Genomic DNA, 18,456 nt, shown 5'->3' with positions numbered 1-18,456 from the left:
AGTGACCTTGGCAAAGTCATGACATCCGTGTGGAAACCATGGAGAGATGAGGCCCAGTGGACTATTGTGGGAATTGGTAAGCCACACCCAAGGGATGACAATTAAAGGAGAACTGTCTGCGTGGGGGAGGTTTCTAAGCAAACACTACACACTTCCTCCTTAGTCTTCAGCATTTTTATGTGACTTTCTGAATGAAGAAACGCTCAATAAATTTATGGGTGACATGAAACTAGGATCCAAAAGATCGTTACAGATTTTGGCAACAGGCTGAACCTAATAAGATTAATTTTCATCCAATAAGTTAAAATTTAACACTTGTAACATTTGGGCAAAAAATCAATAATATAAGTACAGATCAGAAGGGGACATGGCTTAGCTGCAGTATTTTAGTTGATAACTGGCTCAATGCGTCCAAAGTGGAATAGGTTTGTCAAACAAACAAAAATTAACATATGCCATTGAAGGATGCATTACCAGCAGCACAGTTTGTGGAATGAGGAAACATTTAGTCCTATTGTAGTCTGATTACACAAGAACCTGAAAGCACATTCAGAAGAGAGCTGAGCAGGGTTTTGAAGGGGTTCGGCTCTGTGTTGTCTATGAGGAATATCTGAATGGACCTGGAATGCGTAAGCGACTTGGGGAGCAGGAGCAGATGGGGGGACATGAGCGCTCTCTTTGAATATCTGGAGGAGGAGATGCGATGGAATCAGTTCTGTTGTACACGCTCCAAAGGAACAGACCATAAGCCCTGCGTGAAATCCACAATGAGGAGACAACCTAAACACTGTCTTTCCAAGCTAGGGACTCTTTAAGGCTGGATGGGCTGCCTGCCCAAGGTGGTGAGTTTCCTGCCACTGCAGGGGCCAGGCAGAGATGATGGACCTGCTGAGCCCTGTGGAGGGACTGGGAGCCTGCGATGTGTGCCTGAAGTCCCCTCCAATACTGACAGGTTCAGACACCACAAGGGTACTTTCCTAATTGCTGCACAGGGCTGGCCTGAGGCTGGGATGAGACGACGGATAAGATGGAAAAGTGCTTTGGAATCTCTGCAGTGCTTCCCCGATGGAGGGCTCGTTGTTATTAAGCGCGAGATTTCCGCAATGTACTTCCATCATGGAGCAAGGCACAGCTACATCTGCCCAGCTCGTTTGAGGGTGAAATGTGGAGTGGGCTGGTACGCTCTGCTATGCCCGCTGTGAGTGAATTTCCTTGTGTCCTTGAAGGACTCCACATGGGGCTTTCTTGAAGATGAGCTTTGCCTCTTGCCTCCCCCTTCCCAGGCAGGACTTGGGCAAAGGTGGGGGAAGGCTCTGCAGGGTTAGCGAGGAAAGCACAAAGACATAAATCAAAAGCGGTCAACTGTCAACATCCCTAGAGGCCCCAGCCAGAGGCTGTTCCTGGGGGTGGGGAGGACAAGATGAAGACAGCAGAGCTGGCCTGAGCAGGACCATGCCTCAAATTTATGTGGCTCATGGGGGCCGATTCAGCAAACTCTGCATTTCTTCCAGGCTCGGAGGATGAGTGTTTATCTCCAGGTGGATTTCTTGTTCCAGCCAGAAATCTCCACTTCTAAAAGAGCTGGAGTGCAAAGGGAGATGACCTGCAGCTGTGCACAGGGGCGGGCGGCGAGGGCCTGGGGTCGCGGGAGGTAAGTTTTGGGGAGGTTACTGAGCAGCACAGCCTAAAGAGCTACGGCAGAGGGAGAAGCTGGGTGCACAGGGGTAGGCGTGTCTGTTCCATGGCCTTGTCCTGGGCTGTGAGAGCCCACTGTTAAATGTTCGGCAGTTTTGCAAGCTGATTGACATCCCATTGGTAGCTTGAAATTGGCCAAGGTGGGAACATTGGCACCATGGAATTGGCACCTCAGGGCCTGCCCCACCTTCCCTGTCCCCACCCCAGGGAACCAGCTACTAAATATTTCCTAGCACATTACTGACTCTGGGGTTCTATCCAAGGACCCACATTCTCCTCCATCTGGCACGGGAAGCTATTTAGTCTTCCGTAATGCACAAGGCCACTTGGAACATCCGTGGATGCCCCCAGAAGTCCTCTAAGGAGGCCTTAGAGCGCCCTGGGGACCCTGCCTGTCAGCTTATGGCAACAGGATGGGGTTGGGGTCTGACAGAGGAGGAGAAGCAGAGCCAAACCATGTCCTTAGAGTGTCTGGGGCAGCAGGAAGGCCTCACAGAGTGGAGGCCCTGGCTTTGCCTGGCTCCTCTGCCAATCTTTAGTTCCACGTTTTGCAGCCAGTTTCTTCACTTCTTGGGTTCCCTCATCTGTAAGATGCAATAGATAATACCTACTCCCTAGCTTGTGAGGATTAATCAAGAGAACAAGACAATGATGAATGGATGAGGCGGGGCAGTGTATTTCCTGGGGAGTGGCCCCCCCAGCCCCTACTGTGGGCTTTGATACTGCACCCAGAACGTCTCTTGGGGCAAAGACCCTGCACCAGCACCTCCACTCTGTCCCTGCTATAGACTTCTTTCTCTCTGTTATCTCCTTGGAACCAGCCACACCCTGAAGACTGTAGCTCAAGGGTCCCTGACTAGATTCTTGATTTGTGACATCTTGAGATGAAAGTTGTATGGTTAGAAGAGCAAGACAAAGAGGAGACAGACCTTGAGCTCACGGCCAGAACAGATTTATTCAGAGACAAACCTGAGAGGGACACCCCTACTAGAGAAGGTATAGTCTGGGGTTTATATAGACAAGGGTGCGTGGGCTATAAGGTAGTGGTACTTCTACTCATGGGTACTTCTGGGGCTGTGGGCAGCAGTGCTGACTGCGAAAGAAAGCAAGGAGTTGGGATCTGCTCTCAGTCACGTAGGCAAGGGACAAAAATAGATCTAAGGCTTTTGTCCTCGCTCCATCAAAAGTTCCCTCTTCTCCAAATAAATAAATAAAATATTAAGTTGGGGGGAAAAAAAGGAATGTTCCTTTTCCCTGGGGCTGGCATAGAGGAAGGGGTTAGGCCACCACCTGTGATGTGGAGCCCCAGTTTGAGTCCTAGCTGCTCCGTGTGCAATCCAGCTTCCTGAATCGGAGGATGGCCAGAGTACTTGAGCCCTTGCCACCCACGTGGGAAACTCAGATGCAGTTCCTGGCTCCTGGCTTGGGCCTGACCTAGCCCTGGCCATTGCAGCTATTTAGAGAGTAAACCAGCGAATGGAAGATTCTCTCTCACTCACTCCCTCTTTCGCTCTATCACTGTCACTCTGCCTTCCAAATAAACAAATAAAATAAATAAATAAATAAATATATATATATTTAAAATTTCCCCCTTCCTGCATCCTAAAAAGGGGTGGGGAGAGTTGGGGATGTGAGATGCACGAGCAGGCAGAATCTGCATGGGCTGAGATCCAGCCACTCAGACAGTCTGGGCTTACCATGAACACGAACGAGTAGGAGACTTCCCCTGATGTGATTCAAGAGGTGCTGGGAAGCCCCCTCCTCGGCTCGCTCAGTCGCCTGCACCGAATCCTGAATGAGCGGCAGCCTGTTCCAGCGGTTGGGGGCCAGAGGCACATTAGGCTCCACGTGGCTAATAAATATTTCCAGGGACTTTCATGTTTGCACAGCGGGGTATCATCATCCCCATTGCACAGACGAGAGCACAGAAGCCCACGAGGGGCAGGAACTCCTAGAGATCACAATCAGCTCACGCAAAGGCTGGAACAGGAACAGAGGGCTTTCTGACTCAATGCACGATGTGGATTGGTGCACTTAATCATCTTTCTTTGAAGAGAATGTGAAAACGGGGGCAGCAGGAAAGGGGAGGACGAAACTTGACTTCCAGCACCTGCTCTTGGGTCTCCATCTCGGGCCCCCATCTTCACTGCCAGTGCCAGCTTCTCCCCATGCCCCAACAAGCCCCTCACATACGAAGTCAAGTCAGCCCCCCACCTCCACCCTGCCACCCCCAGTGATGACTCTGCCAGCAACAGTTCTTCCATGCAGAACCCAAGTAGGCAGGCATGGGTGGTTCCTTAATCAAAGGTGGTTCACTGCTATGCTGGCTTCCCTGGCAAGACCCTGGAGACCTAGAGGCAGAGAAGAGACCTGACTGCTAGGGGCTTCATGCCTCCCGATGCCCAAGGCCCCAACTACAGTCAGCTGCTGCCCCCTGCCAGCTTCCACACAGAGCTCCTCTCTATGGCGCCAAACACCTGCCCCTAGCTGGCTGCTTTTGCTTCTCTTACAGGGGCTGTCCTGACAGTAGGGTACTGCAGTAGGCTACACCCCTCGTGCTGTGGGAAGCCACCCATGTCAGCCCCTGAAGGGGAAGACATCACCAATCACAGGCTCTGTCACCTTGGGCAAGGAACTCAGTTCCTCTGAGCTTCAGTCTCCCCACCAAGTAAAAATGGAGCTAACAATCTCTCCCGGGGCTGCTACAGAGCCGTAGCCCAGGATGCCCTGCAGACCTCGACTCTAAGCATGTTAACACTCTCTTCTGCTAGCCCTATCCTCGGACTCCAGGCCACACCTGGGCACCTGCAGCTCCCATGCACCCTGTACACAACGCTGCCCTCATAAACACTCTTGCTCTCTTTGACTATCACACACACACACACACACACACATACATACACCTCTCATAGGGCCCCTTCCTGCAAACCCTGGACAACCAAAGCCAGTGCCTTCTCTGCAGGACACTCCTGTGACAAGGACATTCCCTCTTCTGAGCTCTCCACCTGACCCAGGCAGCGTGCACTGACCAGCCCAGAGGAAGGCTCCAGCGGCTGCACTGGACTGGTCCGCCAGGGGCCGCTGAGACTCCAGCCTGGCTGGGCTGAGCTTCCAGGAGCTGGCACTCCCTCCAGTGCTGGGGCAAGCCAGAACAGGATCAGTTTCCTGGCAACCAGGAGTCAGTCCAAGGACCTGGGAGGAGGTCAGGACTTGAAGCCATTTGGTAAATATCAGGTTTGGCCCGAACAGGTGGGAGGCAGCAGGGGGCATGGCCAATGTTTGGGAAGGTGCACGGCCCCCAGGGTGCTCCAGGCCTGGGCCTGCCCACTGACCCCCAGCCTTGTGTCCCGTACAGCACCCCTCCAGACTCTACCGTGCCAGGCTGCCTGAACACGCCCGGCATTCGTATCGTCAGGCCTTTGCTCCCATAGCCGCCTCTGCAGGAAGCGTCCTCACTTCCCCTCCTCACCAGCTGGAGCCTGGACTCTCCCAAGAAGCCTTCCGTTCTCTCCATACCCCAGACCCAGGTGGACTGACCCAGCCTCTGGCTCAGCCGTACAGGTGCCCAAGCTCCACTACTGCAGCATTCAGGCCCCTTGATTTGTCATCTCCGTGAGCAGAGGGTTTCCCAGCTCCCATGCCTGGCTCATGCGAGGCTCCCATGTGAACGGCTGGAGGGAAAGAGTGAGTGGTGTGATAAAAGACGCCTCAAAATATCTCCCAACTTGGTCAATCCGGGCAAAGGAAAGACTCGCAAAAGAGCTGGGCTGCCCAAGGCAGTTGGAAGAAGCTTCTGAAACATAGGCCTAGTCCCCTCCATTCTGACTGCAGGGCCTACTGGGTAAGACCAGAACACAGAACACTTGGGGTATGTGTGTGTGTGTGTGTGTGTGTGTGTGTGTGAGAGAGAGAGAGAGAGAGAGAATTAATTAATCTAAAAGGGTTTGTAGGCAGTAGTTTATAAAACACTGGTGCTCCCTGCACTTCCTGGGGTGTTACAGCTATGAGGCTAATAAGAGGGAGGTTATGGACATGGAGTGAGGGGTTTCATGTCCCAACTTTGTGCACTTTCCCAGGAACTCAGTGCTCTTCGCCCTTGCAGTCTGTCTCGGGCCCCCTCACTTTTTTTTAAAGGTGTGTTTTATTTATTTGAAAGGCAGAGTTATAGAGAAAGAGAGAGAGAGAGAGGTCTTCTATCCATTGGTTCTCACTCCCCAAATGGCTGCAATGGCCAGGGCTGGGCCAGGCAGAAGCCAGGAGCCAGGAGCTTCTTCCAGGTCTCCCACGAGGGTGCAGGGGCCCAAGGACTTGGACCATCTTCTACTGCTTTCCCAGGCGCATTAGCAGGGAGCTGGATCGGAAGCGGAGCAGCCAGGACTTGAACTGGCGCCCACATGGGATGCTGGTGCTGCAGGTGGCAGCTCAACCTGTTATGCCACAATGCTAGCCTGACTGCTCACTTTTGACAGAGACCCAAACCAGTGACTTCCAATAGGCCCTTGAGAAAGGCTACCAAAGTCTCAGTGTGTTCATGCCTGCATGCATATGTGTGTAAGAGATTTTTCTAGCTGGAAAAACATATCTGATGTGCTTATTGTATTCCTAATAAGAAGTAATTAAAGTTCAATCCAATCTGGGCTGCTGGAGCCATCCAGAAGATGATGTAAAAAAATCAAGTCAGGAATGTGGGTGAACAAGGACTGGGAAACAGGATTCCATTTTTCACACCCACGCTTCTCAACAGTCCTGTGGGGCGGGGAGGGCACAAGTTATTTCCATTTCACAGATGCAGAAACTAAGGCTAAAAAGGGACTAGGAGCTCCACTAGGGAAACAACTCTGTTAACCTCACACCTTGTCCGCACTACCCACAGGAAACACCCCATATTTATTGAATGGATGAGTGGATGAAAGAAGTAGTGCTGAGGGGCTGATGATGTGGTGCAGTGGGCTAAGCTGATGCCTATGGTGACAGCATCCCACATTGGAGTGCTGGTTGCAGTCCTGGCTGCTCTGTTTCGGCTCCAGCTTCCTGTTAATGTGCCTGGAAAGGCAGTGGAAGACGGTCCAAGTGCTTGAGCCCCTACCTCCCATGTGAGAGACACAGATGAAGTTCCAGGCTCCTGGCTTCTGCCTGGCCCAGACCTAGCTGCTGCAAGCATATGGGGATTGAGCAAGTAGACAGACAATCTCACTCCCTCTGCCTGTCTCACCCTCTTTGTACCCTTCTACCTTCCAAATAAATAAATAAATATTTCAAGGACTAACACTGGAAGTTCTTGCCTCAATGTGTACAATGCAGCAGCAGCGGGGCTAGTGCTTCCTCTGCAGGCCAGCAGCTCCAAGCACGGTCAGCGTCCTGGGCCCTCGCTCACCCAATCCCTGCCTGCTTGGCACTGGGACACCGTAGCTCCTCGATGGCTCACGCTGGTGGAGGGGGGGAGTAAGGCACGGAAAGTGCTCCTCGGTGCTGCTGCTTGTGTCACCTGCTCCCTGATTTATTTTAGGCTTTGTATCCTTGGGCCATTAACTATTTTTGTAACTGTTTAGGGCACTCATCCTGCTTGGCCACAAGGGAATAGATCATAAAACCCCTATGCTTTTGGTAAGTAGCAGAATTAAGGTAGTCAATTCATCAAATAAAAAAGCCCAGAGCGACCAGGCCAAACTTCAAAGTCACGGGCCAGCCGGCCATCTCCCACGTAGGGGGAAAGGCCCCATGGCTGGACCTGGAGGTCACTTTTGCCTTTTACACAATGAAGAAGCCAGGTCCTCGGTGAGCTGGAGTTCAGGGATATGTCCAGTTTAAAGACATGGGTGGCCCACGCGGGCAGGGAGAAAGGTCACTGCACACAAAGAGAAGAAAGGCCCCACAGAAAATAAAAGAGAAAGACAAGAGTCTGTTTTGATGAGTCAAAGCCAGGGAAGGTAGGTCCCCCATATGGTCCCTGGGGTGCCACCCCCAGGGGCAGAGGGAGCTGTCAATCACAGCTGCAGAAAAGACTTGGGGAACTTTCAAAGCCGCTGAATTAACTCGATGGCTGCAAAGCCAATGTGTTTCACAGGCAGCTGAGCAGAGGGCCCCCGCAAGGCAGGGGGCTCGAGCCCTTAAAGAGATGAGAGGAATGTAAACGAGTGTGAAAACATCTGAACCAGCTTCTGCCCGTCACAGCTGCATGGCCTGGGTGGAGGCCATTCACAGCCGGGGGCCCAGCCAGCCCCTTCTGCCTCCAGTTAATGAAACCAGCATGGGGATCCTAATGATTGATCAAAGCGCATCCAGCTTCCTGGGGACCCCGTACCCCTGGCCGCACCTGGAGTGGGACTGGTGCTAGGACAGGCAGGAAGGGAAGGTACTGGGAGGGGCATGGCAGACATGGCTTCCATGGCTAGCCCCAGCCTTAGTCTCCCCTTGCAGGATAGGCGGAGTCTTAACCCCAAATCTCCAAGCTCCACCTCCTGGAGTCCTGGACCCCATTCTCCTCACTCTGAGGGTTACTGGACAGATGATGTGGGGGAGGGGGCAACGCAGCTTTTGCCAAAGGGCATCAAGCAAGTGCCTGTCTTCCTTCTAAAGGGGGCTCTCCACACTGGTCCCCAGGTGCGAGTTCTGACTTTGCTTCTCTCAAGTCAACAATAAGGCTGCCTCCTGGGTGAACTGGCAAAGCCCTTTTACTGTCATCCCCCAGTCTAGTCCTGCTAGGTAAGCACCTCCTGACCCATCCACCAGCCTGTTCCCAGTCCACTTCTGGCTGAGTGCTTATATCCCCAGGGCCCATGCCCAATGTGTGGTCCTGCAACCTTGGAGACTTCTGCTTTCCAGCCACTGCTTAGGCAGCCTGACATGCTGGGGACACACAGACTGAAGAACAGCAAACATCGGACTCGTGTGCAAACCGAGCTGACAAAATGTATGTCTTCCCTATCAGCAAGGGCAAAGACATGCGTGGGACAGTTGGTGTGTGTCTATGGGTGAGGAAGAGTGTGGTGGGGCATGCTAACTGCAAGGTGCAGGTGGAGGAGCTGTGCTTTTGCCGGCACTGCTGGGGGAACTCTGGAAGGAAGAACACCAAGCGCAACAAAATGGAGGGGGGAACGGTGCTGTGGTGTAGTGGGTAAAGCAGCCACTTTACAGTGCCGGCATCTGATAAGGGCGCCAGTTTGAGTCCCTGCTGCTCCACTTCCAATCCAGCTCTCTGCTATGGCCTGGGAAAGCAGTAGAAGATGGCCCAAGTCCTTGGGCCCCTGCACCCGCATAGGAGACCCGGAAGAAGCTCCTGGCTCCTTTGGATCGGCGCAGCTCGAGCTGTTACGGCCAACTGGGGAGTGAACCAGTGGATGGAAGACCTCTCTCTCTCTCTCTGCCTCTCCTTCTCTCTCTGTGTAACTCTGACTTTCAAATAAATAAATAAATCTAAAAAAAGAAAAAGAAAGCAAATGAAGGGACTTGACTAGACTTGACAGGCGGGGACAGAGTGCATGAAAGAAGGGTTCCCAAGATCATTGTGGGAGAGAGGGAGTCAGGAGAGGCTCTTGCTTGAGCTACGGCATCGAACACAACTCTGAGAGCTCCATTCAAGGTGCCTGGGCTGCACGGATAGGGTGCCTGAGAAAGCCCAGGTACCGCACAGCCAGGCTCACCATGGCAGGGTCGCAGAACTGAAGGGGAGTGATGGAATTCACACAGTGCATTGGGCTGCGGGACCACACACCTCGTTCTATCCAGGTCTCCCTGGAGACAATGTTTTGATTAAACAGTCATTGCACAAGTCCATGATCCCTTGGTGACTGGCCCCTCCCCCTTTGGGGCCATGAAGTGAGGGACTGGTGATCAAGGGCCCACCTACAGCATGCTGGGAGTGACAAACTGTAGTCAGACAATCCACGGTGCAGCTATTCTCATACAGTTCACCCGGAAGCCTCTGGCAGAAGGAAATAGGCTAGGGAAAAGGTTCTACTGGGTTGTTGCTTGTACACCTTCTAAATATACAGTCTTCCACGCACAATAAACAGACTGTGTCCTACAATTAACCATGGAGTCTCCGCAGGATGAGCTGAAACAGAACGGAGGGGCTAGAAACAACTTCACCATGGTGCCCAACAGCGTCCTGGGCTTGTGCCCAAACAGTACGAGCCCATAACCACTAACGCTTCTCTACTAAAAAGGGAAGAAAAAACACTTTCCTTCATTTTTAATAACTTTATTCCCTAAACTTCAAAAATGAAATTGCCAAGTTAAGAACTTGCCTTGCAAAAAAATTTCTAATTTATTAGAAAGAAGGTTCCGGGGCTTGGGAATTTTTTTTAATGCAGATTCCTAATTTTCCAAAGTGAGATTCTCCTGTGCATTTGAATAGATTATGCTCAGTATTGCTAGCCCTTAGCACACCGGGAACATTATTAAAACGATCGCACGGGTCTCAGAGGGAAGGGCTCTGCTTCTTGCTTCCTCTTTCATTCTAGCCTGTGCAGGAGAGAGACTGCCCATTTGCTGCCTGTGGAAGAAACTGGGTTTCTGCACAGGTGGTTTAGAGACGAGCTCAGCTGTCCCGGCCTTGAGGAAGCACGTCGTGGAGGCCCCAGAGTAATGGGGTTCGGCCTCCAGGAGCGAGGAGCCCCGTTCAGGACGGGATTCCCCTGTGTGCCTGGCCCCTGTTCCTATGAGGCCCTGCTCTCCTGAAGATCCCGCGCGTTACAGAGCAGCTGGCTCCGAGGGATAAGGAAGGAAATGCAGCAGAGGGTCCCGGAGGAGCTGGGGGCAGCCCCTTGAAAGAATACAGGGAAGAAAGTAGGAGGACCAGCTAAGCTCCCCAGCCTAAAATGGGGAGGGGCACAGGAACAAGTGCAAGGTGGGGACAAGGATCCCCCAAAGCCAGTGGGCCTCAAAGAACAGCCTTTAGCCCAGAAATCAGAGCCTTCGTTCTGAGCACCTCCCCCAAACCCTCCCACCTGCTCTGTCCTGCCCCAACTCCCTTCCTACCATACCTATCCTGATCAGTTCCCTGGAGGGCTTCAGCCAGGGAGGGCCAACGGTCATGGAGCTGCAGCCTACAGTCTTAGCCAAGGCCACAAAGATCCCCAGTCCTTGGCCTGCTCACTTCCCCATGGACACTGCCCTTTCCTGTCTGATGCTTCTCTCCTGGGTCTCTGGGGGTTACAGTAGATGTGAGGTGTCCCCACGGCAGACTGACCCTTTGCTGCAAACGTGAACTCTCAGGCTGGCGCCGCGGCTCACTAGACTAATCCTCTGCCATGCGGCGCCGGCACACCGGGTTCTAGTCCCAGTCGGCGTGCCGGATTCTGTCCCGGTTGCCCCTCTTCCAGGCCAGCTCTCTGCTATGGCCCGGGAGGGCAGTGGAGGATGGCCCAAGTGCTTGGGCCCAGCACCCGCATGGGAGACCAGGAGAAGCACCTGGCTCCTGGCTTCGGATCAGCGCGGTGTGCCAGCCGCCGCGCGCTAGCCGTGGCGATCATTGGAGGGTGAACCAACGGCAAAGGAAGACCTTTATCTCTCTCTCTCTCTCTCTCTCTCTCTCACTGTCCACTCTGCCTGTCAAAAAAAAAAAAAAAAAAAAGGAAAAGAAAAAAAAACCCTGAACTCTCAATGGTGTGGGGCTTTGGCAGATCCTCAAAGGAAAGAGCCATGGGCTGGCTTTGCACCCGGCTTCTGCTCTGAGGCCTGGGAGGGGGAACTGCAGCCTTCTTCCCTCCAAAGTCTAGAGCATCAGTGGGAACTTCTGGGGGGCTGAGCACCTTAGGGCTGTAGCTGTACCTCTACCCCTCCCTCAGTGGCTGGGATTTATTCATTTGGATGTCGGGCCCTGGATCAGCATTCTTGGGCCCTCATTACAGTGCTCCTGCAAATCCTCATCAAAGCAAACCTTCCTCCCAGCTGTCTTGCAGGCAAAATGAGGAGGAAGCAGCCACCACCAGCGGTGCCAGTCCAGTGTCCTCAGAACCCTGCCAAGTCTATCCTAGTACCTTGGGTATGGCAGATTGGCCACCTGCTAACTGCAGGAACTGTCCCCATCTCTATTCCCATGTCCACGGTAGAGCTTGGAGAGAAGGAACAGGTCTGTTTCTCCTGAAGAGGGGCGGGTTCTAGCTCTCCACCTTGGTCCTTCTCTTTCTCACTTTTTCCTGGGAATCAGAAGGTCTCCACCAGTCTCCACCAGTTCCTTCTGAACTTCTTTGGGATCTAGGCTTACAGAGGGAAAGGCCCTGACCTAGTGATGGACCCCTGAAAGCTTTTGACTAGAGGAGCCGTGTAAATGCCGAGTCTGGCCCTACTGTTGTTCTTGGAGAGCTGCTGCTCTGAGCTGAGGGCTCGCTGACTATGAGGTTAGGCTGGAGAGAGCTGAGCAAGGACTGTGAAGTTGCTACGTGGGAGTGAGGTTGGAGCCTAAAGGCTGTGTGCTCAAAGATTCAGTGGAGGTCAGTGAATGCCCAGGGCTTTTGTACTTCCTGGGGAACAGCAGGCAGAGCTAGCCTGCCTGCCGGACACAAGTGGCCCCGTGTTATCTTGAAATTCCCTAGGGGGTGACAAGGAAGCAAGTACACCAGGCTGGGGGCATCAGGGCCATAGGACCTAGTGGGAGCCAGTCTCCCTTCCCTGGGTCTGCATCTGAACACCCTCCCATGTTGTACAGCTCTTCCCCACAGTCCATGAGAAAGGCTGCATTTGAAATTCTCATGAGTGGGGCCGGCGCTGTGGCGTGGCCGGCTAAGCCTCTGCCTGCAGTGCTGGCATCCCATATGGGTGCTGGTTTGGGTCCCAGTTGCTTCTCTTCTGATCCGGCTCTCTGCTAATGTGCCTGGGAAAACTATAGAAGACGGCCCAAGTGCTTGGGCCCCTGCACCCACAAGGGAGACCTGAAAGAAGCTCCTGGCTTTGGTCTGGGCCAGCCCTGGCCATTGCAGCCATTTGGGGAGTGAATCAGCAGAAGGAAAGATCTCTCTGTTTCTCTCTCTCTCTCTCTCTCTCTCTCTCTGTAATCTTGACTTTCAAATAAAATAAATAAATCTTTTTAAAAAAAAGAATGATGTCATGTTGATACCACCAATTGCTGTTTGTTCTTTGTTGGGTTCTCACAGGTACACATACACATTTTGCCTTCCACGTGGGGCTACTTACACAGCAACAGTTGCTTTTGGTTGGTCCTGTCCTGGTAGCACAGTGTTTCTCCAAATGTATTTAAATACCTCATTGCATTCTGCTCTTGTTATTTTATAAAAACAGATTCAGTGGGACATGGAAAAGTGGAAGTGCTGACAGCAGCGGTAAGAAGTAGGGGTCTCTTGATCCAAATACCGCAGAGACAGAGAGGGAAATCCTCAGGTGTGCTGAGTGCTGTCAGACCCAGGGGACTTGTGTTCAGTGAGGGACACAAGAGCTCAAATGCCCAGCCCACAGGGGCACCTGGCATCAAGGAGTCTGTAAGGGCGAAGTTTCTCAAGCACTCAAAAGGCAGACTCTATGGACACCTTGCACCTGGATCTCCCCAGGTGTGTGCTTTGCCCTCATCATCACAATGGGGTTCTGCTGCACAGATACCAAAGTCCAGGGTCATGGCCACTACTCCAGGTTATAGTCCTAGTGCTGGCCACAGAGTACCCGAGTGTTGTCAAACGCAATGAGCTCCTTCAAGGGGCTGCTGCCAGGATCCACAGCCCTGCCCTTTCATCCCTGGACTACCTCCATGGCCAGCCCACCCAGCTGGAGTTCCAAGGCCAACACACTCCCTCCCCACTGTCTGTGGTACACTCACCTGCGGGCTGTCCTGGTAGGGTGGGGGTGGGACATTCTGCGTGGCCATCATCGTCAGAGCTGGGGCTGGGGAGGCATGTTGCATCATGGGATTGATTCACATGGAGGACCTGCAGCAGGAGACAGGGGGGGTGGCGCACCATTAATCCCACCGTGCAGGCAGCCCCTGAGGACCCACCAGCTCCACAGGTGTCTGGGCTGAGCCACCTGGAAAGACTGAACACAGCAAGGGCTGGAGGTCCTTCAGGGAGGCAGATGAGAACTATGGAGACGCCTGGCTGGGAGAGGCTTGCCATGCTATTTTAACTTGAAAGAAGCAATATTCAAATCATATGTAAAACAACCTGTACGCCTGCAGCAAGGCTTCTGTTCAACATCAGCTCTGGCCTGGTGTGTGGGGTCCGGGGAGGGCAGGAGGGTGGCTTGGCTGTGCAGGGGGTTTGGAGTTCCATTTGGATGCCCCTCCTTCCTGGCCAATCCTGGCAGGGCCCTGAGCCTCATCCTGCCCTGGTCCCTGTGCCCACAGACAAGGGTGTTCCTTGTCCCACCCTTTCCCAGGGGCCCTGGACCAGCTGCCAGCACTCGCAGGGCCCGAAGTCTTGACTCCCAACTCTTCCAGTTCATCCCACCCAGGAATGCTCACCATACCCCCTAGTGGTGGGAAGAGACATGGGCCACTGGTCCTCCTCAGAGGGGCCCCTAGAGTGACAGCCTGGAGGTCTTGGGGAAGGGAAAGAGGCAAGGAGCACCAGTCACCTCCCAGGATGTTTTAGGTGCACACTTGTGAATATGGGCGTGCGCAAAGGGAGATTTCCCTTAGCCTTGGTCCAATATAAAGAAGAGCCATTGGGGCCAAATGGTCCACTCATCTCTAACAGAGGGAGACAGAAGCCAAGAGGTGTGTGGATGTACATGTGCGGTGGTGTGTGTGTGTGTGTGTGTGTGTGCAGGGTTGTTCGTGGAGCAAGGATTTCCAGTTCTGGGTCTGTTCCACTGACCCAACCCCCCCCCCCACCACCCATCACCAACACAAGAGCTGCCCCAGGGGGCCTCAAGGTTTCCTCTAGAACTAGAACATGGTGCTGTAGGTGGAGACACTCTGGCCATGCCCCCAAGGAAACAGGCTATCCCGAGAACTGCTGAGTGGCAGCAGGTGCCCAGAGCTGGAGGCCACAGGCTCCTTGCCTGGTCCAGATTCCTGAGAACCTGAGTGCGGTGCAGGTGCAGGTGCAGGTCTTCCAGCCTCCCCCTCCCCAGTCTTCCACCATGTTCACAGTCCTGAATTCTGGGGCAACTCCAAGGTGTTCTGGAGCTGTTCAGTAAAGGGCCAGTGTGTGTGTCTTGTTCTTTTGGTTCTGTTTTGGGAAGGAGAGGAATGACCTACTCGGCCCTGACCTGAGTCTCCAAAGTCCCAAGTATGCTTTCACCTTAGGTGCACATGCAAAGCACTGGGAATTCATGCTTTGTTCGGTAGGTTTTTGTCAAGAGCCGGATCTGTTGGGGCCAGCGTTGTGACACAGCGAGCTAAGCTGCCGCCCGCAATGCCGATGTCCCACATCCTAATATTGGTTTGAGTCTCAGCTATTTTGCTTCTGATCCAGCTCCCTGCTAACACATCCTGGGAAGGAAGTGGAGGGGGGCCCAAGCACTCCAGCCCCTGCCACCCACGTGGGAGACTGGGATGGATTTCCCGGCTCCTGGCTTCAGCCCAACCCAGCCCTGTCTGTTGCAGTCATTTGGGGAGTCTCTCTCTCTCTCCCTCCTCCCTCCCTCCCTGTTTCCCTCTCCCTCCTCTCTATCACTCTGCCTTTTAAATAAATAAATATATCTTAAAAGGAAAAAAGAATCAACTCTGTAGAGAACTGTGCTGGGAGTGTCAGGATGGGAGAATAAGGCCAGGCCTTCTCTCCTAAGAATGTAGTCAGTAAGGGGAGGAGGTGGTCAGTTGAGAAAGAAGATGGGGGTGGGGTACCACCCGGGAGAGTTCCGGGAGAGCTGGCTTCTGCCACTCAAGACACTTCCTGTTGGCCTTGTGGCTGTCCATTGCCCTCCCCCCCTTTCAGAAGATGGGCCCCCAGGGCATGCTAGCAAGGACAGCACCCAGGGTCTCCCCCACCTCTGGGCATGAGAGCGTGCAAGGTTTCCTTCTGCACGGGGCTCCAATGGGATCACAGGGGAGCTTCTGTCTTCAGGCAGGCCGTGAATCAAGCCCCTCCATCTGGGTGTGGCCGAGACAAGGAGGCCTGAGCAGGGTGCAGAGGGAAAATCAAGGGTACAGACTTCCCGAGATATCAGAGACCGAGAGTGGGAGGCGCAGCTTTTCCTGAAACTCTGGTAGATACAGCAAGTTTGGGTCCCGTCTAAAGGAACCCTTAGGCAGTAAGATCACCAATCACAGCGGCTCCCAGGCCAGAAATATGTGGCCCGCGGGTGTGCTGCAGTGCCAGCAGCTTCCAGAAGAGGGAGCGCGGGGGCAGAGTCAGGGAGGGAGCTGAGCCTACGGAAGGGTTTTCTCTCCTCCAAGGGGCCCTGGGTGCCCTTTAACCTCGGGTTTGGGTCTTTTGGGAACCTTGTTCCAAGGAAACTTTGCAGGGAAAGCAAAGCAAAGGAAGCTCGGCAAGGAGCCTTTCACTCCAGTTCTTTTGTCCCCTGCCCCGTGAATGGGACGAAGGGTCCCCCAGACGCAGTCAGGGCTAGGAGTGGTCTGTGCAGGGAGACAAGAGGCTGAGAGGTTTCTCAGTGCCGAGCCCGCCGGGCCAGCCCCAGCAGGGGCCCCGGGAACAATTTTCTGAGGACCCAGCTGGCCAGGGCCCCTCCTCCTCCCTGGGGTCACCAGAGGCCACAGGAGGGGCGTCCCTTGCAGAACAGGAGGCCTTTTCATCAGGGGCTTATTTCCACTCCCTGCTCACTCAGCCACAGGGGCCTGCACCGCTGACCCTCGTGGGGAGCTCAGCCGCATGGGGCCGGAGGCCATCGCCGGCCTGCGGAGAGGAGAGGAGGAAGATCCACTCATCTGAGATGGGCTGGGGCAGCGGCTGGAACTCCGCCCTGGAGGAGCCCTGCCTTCTTTGCACTTTGGGAGCTGGGATGGGAGGAGGGAGCCTAAGGCCCGGCAAACCTCCCCTCCCCCTCCCCCTGCTCAGAGCTTCCAAGAGCTTTGGTCAGAGGCTCTGTCCAGAGGCCTCCGCGCTTGTCACCAGACACCAGGGCATTCAAGGGAGCACAGCCAAAGACTGCAAATGGAGGACAGGCGAGGAAGTTTAGTGACGAGAGGTCTCCCCGTCCAGCAGAGGCTCATGGCAAAAGCCTTTATGATCTGGCTGCGCCGAGAGAAAACGCCTCAAATGCAACACTCAACCCGGCAGGGATCTCCAAGAAGCAATCATTTGTGTGACTGACAGCCGTCGCCACGTTAGAGCGCCCAGGAGCCGGGGAGGCACAGGGCTCGAAGAAACATCTGAGGGTACCCCTCCCCCTGCACCTCCTCCACTCCTGCTCCCCCCACCTCTGCTCCTGGTCCCACACCTCGGAAACTCCAGTGTTGACAAACAGGCTTAGAAAAAACACCAGCCTTGTTAGGAAGCAGCTCATTAGGACTTGTTGACATGAAACCCATTAGACCAATTAACATTCCATTAACGGCCTGGGGGCACCAAGGGGTTAATGCTGCCGGGCAGTAATTGGGCCGGGATGCCAGGGTTGGGGGCTCAGGGCCTGGAGGATGAGAAACAGTCTAATTGGAAACTCCCTGGCCAGCTGGCCTGACAGCATCTGTTCCTGGCCCCTGACCCTAGCAGAGACTAAATTGTGTCCAGCACAGAGGCAGGAGAGGGAGGAAGGGCCCCTTGCTGTCAAACCAGCCTGCCCCAAACTGGAGCCCGGCAATGGCTGGCACAGGTGTGGAGGTGGTGGTGGGGGTGATATTCGCATCGTCCCGTTTCCCTGGGCTCGGGACCCCACTCCCCCATACACACCACATCAAACGCCCTTCTGATTCTGCAAGCCCCATATCTCCTGGCGGGTCTGTCTTCTGTGATGTCACCCACTCTTAGGAAAATGCTTGAGACTCTAGGGCTTCAGTCATCTGAACAGGGTTGTAGCTCAGGGCAGCATAGGGGTCCCTCCCTCCCTGTCTCCCTTCTCCCCTCTTCCCCTTCCTCCTTGCCCCACAGCGGCTAAGAGATGCCCCCAGGGGTCGTCCCCAGGACCACTTCTCACCTCTGTCCTGCAACATTTTCATGATTTTCCTGTCCTTGGCGCAAGGAGAAGCCCTGGAAGTCCCGGTGCCTGCCTGGGTCTCAGTTTTCTCTTCTGCACACTGGGATTTGCACGAGGGGGACGTGTGCGGTTGGCCTCAGCTCCCAGTTCCCAGGACTGGTGGCACCCGTGTTTAGGGCGGAAAGTCTGCCACACTGAGAGTGACATGCCACTTCTCTGCGGCCCGCGCACGTCACCTTCCTGCCAGGACTGCAGACCGAAAGGGCTTCCCCAGAGCTTTTGCAGAGTCTCTGCCCACATGCTTGCTGAACTGAGTGGAAAGAGCTGGATTATAGCTTCATTGCAGGCCAGCCAGCTCCCTCCGCCTTCTCCTCCACGCTGTCTCGCTTGAGAGTGGGGGAGGCCAGAGAGCCAGGGCCCTGGATGGCCCCAGCAGAGACGCCCAGGTTCCCCCTCCACACCTATCCCCAGGCCGTCCCTTCTGAGCAGCTGCCCAGACCTGGGTCCTGACGTCTAGACAGAGTTGCAGGAGGCTGAAATAACACAGTGAACTCAGCAGGAGGGGTCGAAACGCCGCACTCACTCGTAACCTGGCTGGCTTCGGCCTCTCCCTCTGGGGCTGCCGCCTCAACTCTGGAGCAATGCCGGTTCTTTGCTTTCTGCTTTCGAAAGCAAGCCTGGTCCCTTGGGGGTCTCTGGCCTGGCGCCCTTCCCAGAAGCGGCCTGTAGGTGGCGTCGCAGGGCCCCACTTTAATTGCATTATATAATATAACCTGT

General features: G+C 54.3%; 1 protein-coding gene across 6 annotated transcripts in view; it reads right to left on the bottom strand.

Annotated features, from left to right (window-relative positions):
• PKNOX2 (PBX/knotted 1 homeobox 2) overlaps nucleotides 1-18,456 on the bottom strand; it is a 274,561-nt gene that overhangs the window by 67,131 nt on the left and 188,974 nt on the right. For all 6 annotated transcript variants that reach the window (XM_002708693.6, XM_051848275.3, XM_008259803.5 and 3 more), the window contains one exon: nucleotides 13,463-13,571. In XM_002708693.6, coding sequence (XP_002708739.1) covers nucleotides 13,463-13,549 — 87 coding nt within the window. In that variant the 5' untranslated portion in view covers nucleotides 13,550-13,571. The remainder of the gene's footprint in view (nucleotides 1-13,462; nucleotides 13,572-18,456) is intronic.

This window comes from Oryctolagus cuniculus, chromosome 1 (assembly GCF_051225735.1).
Source record: "Oryctolagus cuniculus isolate XC-2025 breed Fujian yellow rabbit chromosome 1, ASM5122573v1, whole genome shotgun sequence".
NCBI lineage: Eukaryota > Metazoa > Chordata > Mammalia > Lagomorpha > Leporidae > Oryctolagus > Oryctolagus cuniculus.
Note: the sequence above shows the minus strand (reverse complement) of the source record. Positions and strands in the feature narration are given on the sequence as shown.